Source organism: Rhinolophus sinicus, chromosome 16 (genome assembly GCF_057876585.1).
Source record: "Rhinolophus sinicus isolate RSI-liver-muscle chromosome 16, RSI-T2T, whole genome shotgun sequence".
In the NCBI taxonomy this organism is placed as follows: Eukaryota; Metazoa; Chordata; class Mammalia; order Chiroptera; family Rhinolophidae; genus Rhinolophus; species Rhinolophus sinicus.
In genome coordinates this window covers 65300210-65308435 of record NC_142516.1, presented here as the reverse complement: position 1 = coordinate 65308435, position 8226 = coordinate 65300210, and the positions used below count along the sequence as shown (strand labels likewise).

The window sequence follows — 8226 nt, the reverse complement described above, 5'->3', positions numbered from 1 at the left end:
CACTGGCCCATGTGGGAATCCAACCGGCAGCCTTTGGAGTTAGGAGCACGGAGCTCTAACCGCCTGAGCCACCGGGCCGGCCCCAATGAGGGAAATCTTACAGCACACTTGAAGCTCTCTGCAGAAAACCAGCATGAGGGCAAGTTGTCAGGAGACAAACAAACAAATAAACAGCTGTTCTATGAATCCTATAAATGAGCTAAATATCCCTTCCCTCATCCTGAGATTCAAACTATCCCTGATGATATTATGTTAAGGCACAGATTAAATTAAAAAGTTCTAAAGACCAGGAAAACAGTAAAACAATAAAGGGGGTGGGGAGAAATGATGGGTAATGAGACATTCCTAGATATTCAGCCAGTGACGATCACAACATTCTAATTCAAAAGCTATTTCCTGGGTTAATGGGGTTGTAAAGTTATTACTGCCCTCAGGTACTGAATTGAGAAGGCACCAATCTAAGCAATCAAGATAAATAATATTTTAAGCAACACTAAAATTGAAAATTAATGCCAACACATCCATGATGAAAAAAATATAAAAAATTAAAAGACATGAAATGACCTGGCATTGCAAGTAACTGAGTGTCTTACACAGAAGGGGGGCCCCGTATAAGCAAAATTCTGACAAATTCCATTCAGTTACTAAAATTCTGAACACCAAGGGTTAATTCATATATTGTCTCCGTTTTGTCAAAAGAAAATTAAACTGTCCTCAACTGCTTGTACACAACTACCTTTTCTTTTTAACAATATAGTCAAGTTGGAGTCCTGTGAAAGGTGTTTCAGTAACGACAAATTAAATAAAAATTATTGAAGATTGTAAGGGAATGACAAGAAATTATCAAACATGTAAACAAGTAAAGAAGCAGTCTTAAAAATATTAATGAGTTCGCTTCCCTGAAAGCCAAAAAAGGAAAATTATCTTAAATTCTTGTATTGGCATACGTAAAATACAGTTTAAACAAAGTTAAATAAAATGCCGATTTAATAGTCTCTCACTTAAAGATATTTCTAAATGTTATGTTAATATTTATATTGACTATTAAAAAATCTTAATCTTTTAAAAAGTTTAAATTACATTTTGACTTTTACTGTGAAAAAATTTTTAGCATATTACCTTTGATATTTTTATTTAGTATTAAAACATTTTAACATTTTGAAAGCTTACTAGTAAAATGCTCATTTAATGTTCCCACTTTTCGTTTTTCAATACTTTACCCCATCACCTTGTAAAGCTGTAAAGTTGAAAAGTCACCAGGAAAGTCACAAAGCCTGACCCGGGGACGCACATTCTTCCCGGGCTCGGGCCCCCAGGGTGGCCGCGCCCACTCACTCCGATGGCGTCCCCAACGCTGTCCTGTCACATCCCATGGTTTCCGTGTTCCTCCGTCTCTGAATCTGTCGGCATCTCGCACAGACACTGTCCCAAAGCCGTAAAAACGACTCAACATGTTCCGATTCCGAGCCTCAAATCTCTCCGTAAACGGATTCTTTGTGAAAGTGGCCTCGCTAGGGTTTCTGTGCGAAAGGAAAGCACAAAACTGGGGGAAAGTGCAGTAAACGCGCGTTTCTGTTCTCCGTCCCTAAGAAATATGTCCCCGGCGCGGCCACGGCAAAGCTCGGTCTTCAGCCGTCCGGGCCGCGGAAAGGCAATTTTCTTTCCTACACTATTAAAGCAGCGCCGAGTTTGTTCCTCAATGAGGCCCTGGACTTTTCTCTCCGCTACCCGAATCGCAGAAAGGCTGCCAAGTCTGCGTCCGCGCGCCCTCTTGCGGCCAGCTCGAGAAGCACGCTTCTCAGTAAACCCTCGAAGGAACCTTCGCGCTGTGGAGCGGTGCCCGCGCGCCCCCTGCAGGGCGTCTAGCGAAGCGTCCAATTCTCAATGGCCCAGATCTGTTGGTGGCTAGTGGCGGGAGTGATGCTGGGCTCCATCCCGGCTTTTTCTCTTGGCGGGGACCTGTCTTGGAGCCACAGCCTAGAAAAATGGGAAATCCTCAGTCTTATGGGACAGCTGGAAAGCATCCCCCCTCACTTATGCCTGAACGACAGAATCGACTTCCGATTTCCTTGGGAAACTGGGAACATCACCCAAATGCAGAAGACACAACGCACCTGTTTGTGCCTCCTGATGCTCCAGCAGACCTTCAAGCTGTTCAATACAGACAAGAGCCCTGCAGCTTGGGACCACACGCTCCTCTCCAGACTGCTCTCTGGCCTAGATCACAGTCTGGAAGAGCTGGGGCAGACTAAAGAACAAACTCTGGTTTGTCCCGACCATTTGGGAATTCGTATCCGGAATTACTTCCGCGTAATCCTGAAGTATCTGAAGAAAAAGAAATACAGCTCCTGTGCTTGGGAGGTTGTCAGAAGTGAAATTCAAGTGCGCCTTTCTCTTGTGTAACAACCCTCAAGCAAAGTCCACAAACAAAGAAGAAACTTATATTCGTGACTCTCTATTAGATGGCACTGTTTGCTAAACCCCCAAACAATCACAATTCACTTTTCGGCACCGGCTGAGAAATTCCTGAAACCAAAACCAGGGCCTTATTTAAGAAAATCAGTTTTCATCATAATGCTACAAAATTATAGATAGGGAAAAGAACTACCTTTTCAAATAAATAATTTTAAAATATAATTTCGATAACCTGTTTAAGGGTGTTTTTTGGGGGGCTTGGGGGTTCAGGAAAACACTTGTTGTACAAAGTGTAAAGTCCATTCTTTTTATGGGAAGGTTCATCAGGATAGTATGTTGTTAAACACATTTGTCAGTTAAGTTAATGGTAGCTGTTCTAAGTGATAAACAGAAAACCATTCATACATTGATCATTATAAAGACTTACCTTTCCTTTGTAAAAGAACACAGTGCAATCATTCCTCAACAGAGGACTCTCTGGTTGGTTGTTCTGCAGTGATTCAATGTCATGGGTACTTTCTATTGTGTGACTTTGCCATATTCAACATGTTATGCCACATTTGTCTCTGGTACTCAAGTCTATACCACTCAGCTGTAAAGGGAAAATTATGGCAGATCACATGGGGTGTTTTCAAGGGCCAGGACTCTACAGGGCAATATGAGTTACACTCACCACAGTTGTTCTGAATTTATTCTCATGGGACGTCTAGGTGCAATAAGTTCAGAAGCAGACTCTACTCTGGGGACTAACTGGGAGAGCAGACAAGTTCAGTGTATACGACCACTGTTCATTTTTATGCTATCTGTCCTAATGCTCTTGTAGGTCAAAAAATACCCCAGGTGTTATTTTTACCAATGTGCTGCACTAACATTATCAATACAACTGCAAGTCTGATTCTACAAATTAAACTCTGGGGGACATAGCATGGAGGTCACTAGTTACAGCTCACAGCATCACTGATCCTGTGAAAGAAGCATTCAGGTTGATTCTCAAAGCACAAGCTAAAGTTAAAGAACGGCCACAAGTGTGTAGACGAGGTCTCAGAACACAGTGTAAAGTGCAAGTTGTTTCCTCATTACCCGGGGGAGACGAGGAAAGTCTGATCAGGTAGCTCCTTGCAGGTTCTCGAGGATCCCTGAAATAAACGCAGAGCGTGAGTCTTCTTTTTATGACGAGGCCTATGATTCTCATCCTGATAGTCTAAATATTGAAGATACAAACCTGAAGTAAATATCTCCCAGACCCAACAATCTTTTAAATTACTGCCTCATACAATATTTAATTACAACCTCCTTCAGAGAACCATGATCAATTTGCAAAGTATTTAGTTCTCTAGTTCACTCAATTCATGTCTATCTAGTGTATATTGGTATTATTCTTTCTCCCGTTGTTACCTTCATTATTCTCTTCATGAATATTGACTGTGCTCCTGAAATAATAGGGACTGCACTAGATGCCAAGGTTGAGTAAAATGATTTCTCTCCTTTGAGGTATTTTACAGACCCCGGGGATGTTTTCTGAGAAGAAATTAGGTCGTGTATGTCTTAGTCCATTCAGGTTATTTTAATAGAAGAGCATGGAGTCCGTAGCTTGTGAAGAGCAGACATTTCTTGCTCACAGTTCTACAGGCTGAAATGTACATGAGGGTGTCATCATGGTTGGCTTTGGAGGACAGCCTGCTTCCTGGGGACATAATGCCGAGTTCTCCTGTATCCTCACATGGCAGGAGAGGGAGGGATCTAGCGCAGGCCTCTTTTATGAGGGCACCAATACCATTCACGAGGCTCCTCCCTCAGGCCCTAATTATTTCCAAATTTCCTCATCACATTACATGATCACTTCAGGGATTCAGACTTCCACATGTAAATTTTATGGGAACATAATCATGAAACCATAGCAGGTCACTAAAAAATCTTAGCTATGACAACGGTTTGTTGCTCTCCAAAGCCCGAGCCTATGCAACAAAATCTTATTCCTTAGTATCCGTTTTTCTCGTGTATCACATGAGAATCCTTGGTTCAATGAAGACAGGCAAAATGCATGCAAGATCAGTGCTCCAAACCTCCGTTGACTTGGTGGCTCATTGGAGGACTTTCCCTCCATCATTAGCTTGATTTCAGAGTCATATTGTGAGAGTGCGCGTTTGTTTACTTACCAGCTGCCATTGGCTGTTTTGTGGATGTTCCTCACGTTTGAGCCTCAGGGTGACGTGGTTTTTGACGCTCAAATGCAAACAGTTTATATTTTATTACTTAGTTCTACAAAAGTTATTCATGTCATCAATAATTATGTCAAAACTAAAACAAAAAACGTTGACAAGATAGATGAATATTTAGCAACTACTGAAGTTAATAATTACTTTCTGATATGGAGCAAAATTAAAAGTTAAGTACCAAAAAATAAATGTTAGATAACTAATTTAAGTGCTCAATGGTGTTTAGTCGTTTCGAATGATTTTAAGTTCCACCTACACATTGATATTATTTTGACATACGACATACATTTTTATTTGAACACGAGATGGGATATGTTACTATATATATGAGTAAATATATTGCGTTAAAAGTCAGTCTGGAAACTTAGTTAAAAAGTTAAATTATCTTGAATTACGTTCAAGGAAACATCAATAGCTTTTAAATTTAACTTACAGCTTGAAATGTTTACTATTCAATCTTAATCCTTCACAGAATATTTGGATTAAATTTTACACTTTCTTTTCATATATGTGAAGCACAGATACACATGCAGTACATACATGTATATCGTACAACTGTGTGAAGTTTTCCTGGGGGATCCACTAACGAAAATATCTGAGAGACTCTGTGGCCAAGGAATAAAATGAAAATATAAGTTTGCATGGCACTGATCTAAACCATGTAGAAAGTGCATCAAGGAAAACAAAAGCAGAAGTAGAAAGGGGACATTCAGAAACTGGAAATTCATTATGTCCCCTACATGAGACGCATGCAACAAAGGAAGGGCTTCAGAGCCTGGAGACAAGGTGTGCAGGCCCCGGGCTCAGCCAGGCCAGCAGCATCTGACAGCCCCCAATGGCCCTGCCCTTCTCCTTCCTGATGGCCCTGCTGGTGCTCAGCTGCCACTCCCGCTGCTCTCTGGGCTGTGACCTGCCTCACAACCACAGGCTGCTTAACAGGAGGGCCTTGGTGCTCATGGCACAAATGAGGAGAATGTCCTCTTTCTCCTGCCTGAAGGACAGACATGACTTTGGATTCCCCCGGGAGGAGTTTGGTGGCAACCAGTTACAGAAGGCTCAAGCCATCTCTGTCATCCAGGAGATGACCCAGCAGACCTTCGACCTCTTCAGAATACAGGGCTCCTTCGCTGCTTGGGACCAGACCCTCCTGGACAAGTTCTGGCTGGGCTTTATCAGCATGTGAATGACCTGGAAGCCTGTCTGATGCAGGAGGTGGATGTGGAAGGGACGCCCCTGGTGAATGAGGACTCCCTTCTGGCCCTGAGGAAATACTTCCAGAGAATCACCCTCTCTCTGCAAGGGAAGAAATACAGCCCTTGTGCCTGGGAGATTGTCAGAGCAGAAATCGGGAGATCCTTCTCTTACCAATGAACTCGTGGGGAAGATGAAGGAATGAGGCACGACACCTGGTTCCCCATGGAGATGATTCTCACGGAGTAATAATATAACACTTCCTTGTGTTTGTCATGGCAAAGACTGTCTGTTATCTTGTGTTGTAATCATGACATAAGTGCAATCAATTTGTCAAAGACTTTCAGGAGTTTTAGGTAACATGATGTTCAACTTTACAGGCACTGGTCACTTACAGATGCCCATGCCGATGGATCTGTGTATCTATTTTAATATTCATTTATTTGTAATAATTTTTTTCATATAGTGTCACTCACATGCATCTTTACACTGTGGTGATAAAATACAATATGTTCTTTCTATTTAGTTCTTTACATTTGTGACTTTTTTGTTTATTACAATTTTACCATAGTAAACTTCTCGTATTAGTTTATTTTTAAAAGAAACACCAAGCCTGACTGTGCAACTTGGTTTAAAGAATGGATCTCACAAATCATTTACCCATCATATTATATTCAAATTTTAGGTAATTGTTGACTTTCTCTATATCAGGTTGTGTTTTACCCTCAGGATACAGAGGTGAACAGAACGAATAAGGTTCCTGCTCTCTTGTTTCTTTGATTCTTGTGGGGAAAGGAACCTAAAAGCAATGGTCAAAATTAATGTTACGTTCAACGCTGTATTGAGCAGAAGGAAAAAAAATGAATTCTCTCACCAGCATATACTTATATAACGTGTCTCTTTCTATCAAATTCTTAGGACCTGTATCCAACCTTTCAGTAGCTGACCTAAAAAGAGGCAGCCAAAAAAAACAGAATTCTGTCATGAATTCTGGAGAAGGCTGAAAAATGGTGGTTCCTCATGTCACAGAAGTGTCTTATTTTTTCAGGGATGAAATGGTGGCTTGTACTCATATCTGAGAGAGGGAAATAAATATCTAGGTAACGGGCAGAGCAGCAGGATAGGTAATGGCTCCAGCGTCTGGCACATTCCAGGATACACCCCCATAGCACAACACTTTCCTTCCTCTCCAGGGTAGAAAGCCCCACAGCCCTTTGTCATTTACTCTTTATCTCTCAGCCCATTCACACAACTGCTTTCTGTTCCATTGTGGTTTCAGCTTAAAAATTTCCCTAAAGAGCAGAACATTACAGGTAAAAAGCAAAAGTGCATCACATTTCGAGGTTTTGCAGAAACGTCTTCATGAGAGGCTTTCCTTAATGCGTTGAGTGTGATGCAGTAGTAGCTGTAGCAAGCAGAAAACAGAAAGTGGATTCAGCCTGTGGGAGGGCAAAGGAAACTTCTCTCAGGAGAAACAGCTCCCTGGTGACCCAGTGGAACAAATGCAGAGACCCAGCCTGGGGGGCTGGCTTCTGATCTAGGCAGATGCTACCACTTCCTGGAGACGTCACTTCATGCTACAAAACACGGCTACTTCTTGGTAACGATACGTTCTAATGCCGTCATGACCTGCCTGTTGCCTTACCCTGTGTCTATTACAAAGAGAAAGAGTGTGAGTCTCTGGTTCCAGGCTGGCTGGACTGTTTGGACTGGGCAGTTAAAGGGACAGAGAAAGGTGTGTTCCCCGCCTACAACCTACTGTGCAGACCAGAGCTTCCCTGTGAATCACCCCTTCCACACACTACAGGACTCTGGGGGCAGGTAGAGCTGCCAATCCGGGAATGGCACTCAGTGCTAATCAGGAAAATCTCTTGAAACATTGATCATACAACTGTCAATAGCATAACATTAGTTTCACAGATTTACTCCTACTATCAGACTCCAACTATCATGGAATAGAGAAATGTTCTCATTGTCATCTTGAAAAACGATCTTGAAATCTCTTTCACTCAGTGGGAAAACCTCTGCATAGGTAGCAAAATGGAGCAGCCCGATATAAGCTAAGGATTGTGAATGAATAGTGTCATTGTTCCTGCGAGCTAGTGACATTTTGCTTATTCCAATATATCAATTGTGGTATATGTTGAGAGGAATTTCTATGACGAGCATAATATCTTCCCTGAGGTATTTCACCAGGAAGTAGGTGTCATTGCTTAGGGAGCAGGGAGCGCCTGCGACTGTGGAGGGCTCAGCCGTCTTTTCCTGAGGTAACACGCTCAAGGTTCGGATTTGCTGCTTTCCAACTAGGGATTGGCTAGGGCCGTAGTTAAATTTCAACATATTTCTGTCCTGTGCGGTTCTGTTCTCCCCTCTGGAGGATGCAGTAATTCAGAAGATGCACAAG

General features: G+C 42.1%; 2 protein-coding genes across 2 annotated transcripts; both read left to right on the top strand.

The window, feature by feature from the left end:
- The first annotated feature begins 1757 nt into the window (after positions 1-1757).
- Positions 1758-2477, top strand: LOC148755019 (interferon omega-1-like). Its single transcript, XM_088793336.1, has one exon. The coding sequence runs from the start codon at positions 1885-1887 to the stop codon at positions 2401-2403; it is 519 nt and encodes a 172-aa protein (XP_088649462.1). The 5' UTR covers positions 1758-1884; the 3' UTR covers positions 2404-2477.
- A 2974-nt stretch (positions 2478-5451) lies between these two features.
- LOC141571263 (interferon alpha-5-like) lies at positions 5452-6381 on the top strand. The gene is given in 2 exon segments (XM_074331518.2): positions 5452-5788; positions 5791-6381. Coding segments are annotated over 2 exon segments (534 nt in total). The 5' UTR covers positions 5452-5466; the 3' UTR covers positions 6003-6381.
- The last annotated feature ends 1845 nt before the right edge of the window (positions 6382-8226 follow it).

Excerpts from the sequence above, each read along its gene's own strand:
- LOC148755019 (XM_088793336.1), top strand. The coding sequence starts at position 1,885 with ATGGCCCAGATCTGTTGGTGGCTAGTGGCGGGAGTGATGCTGGGCTCC.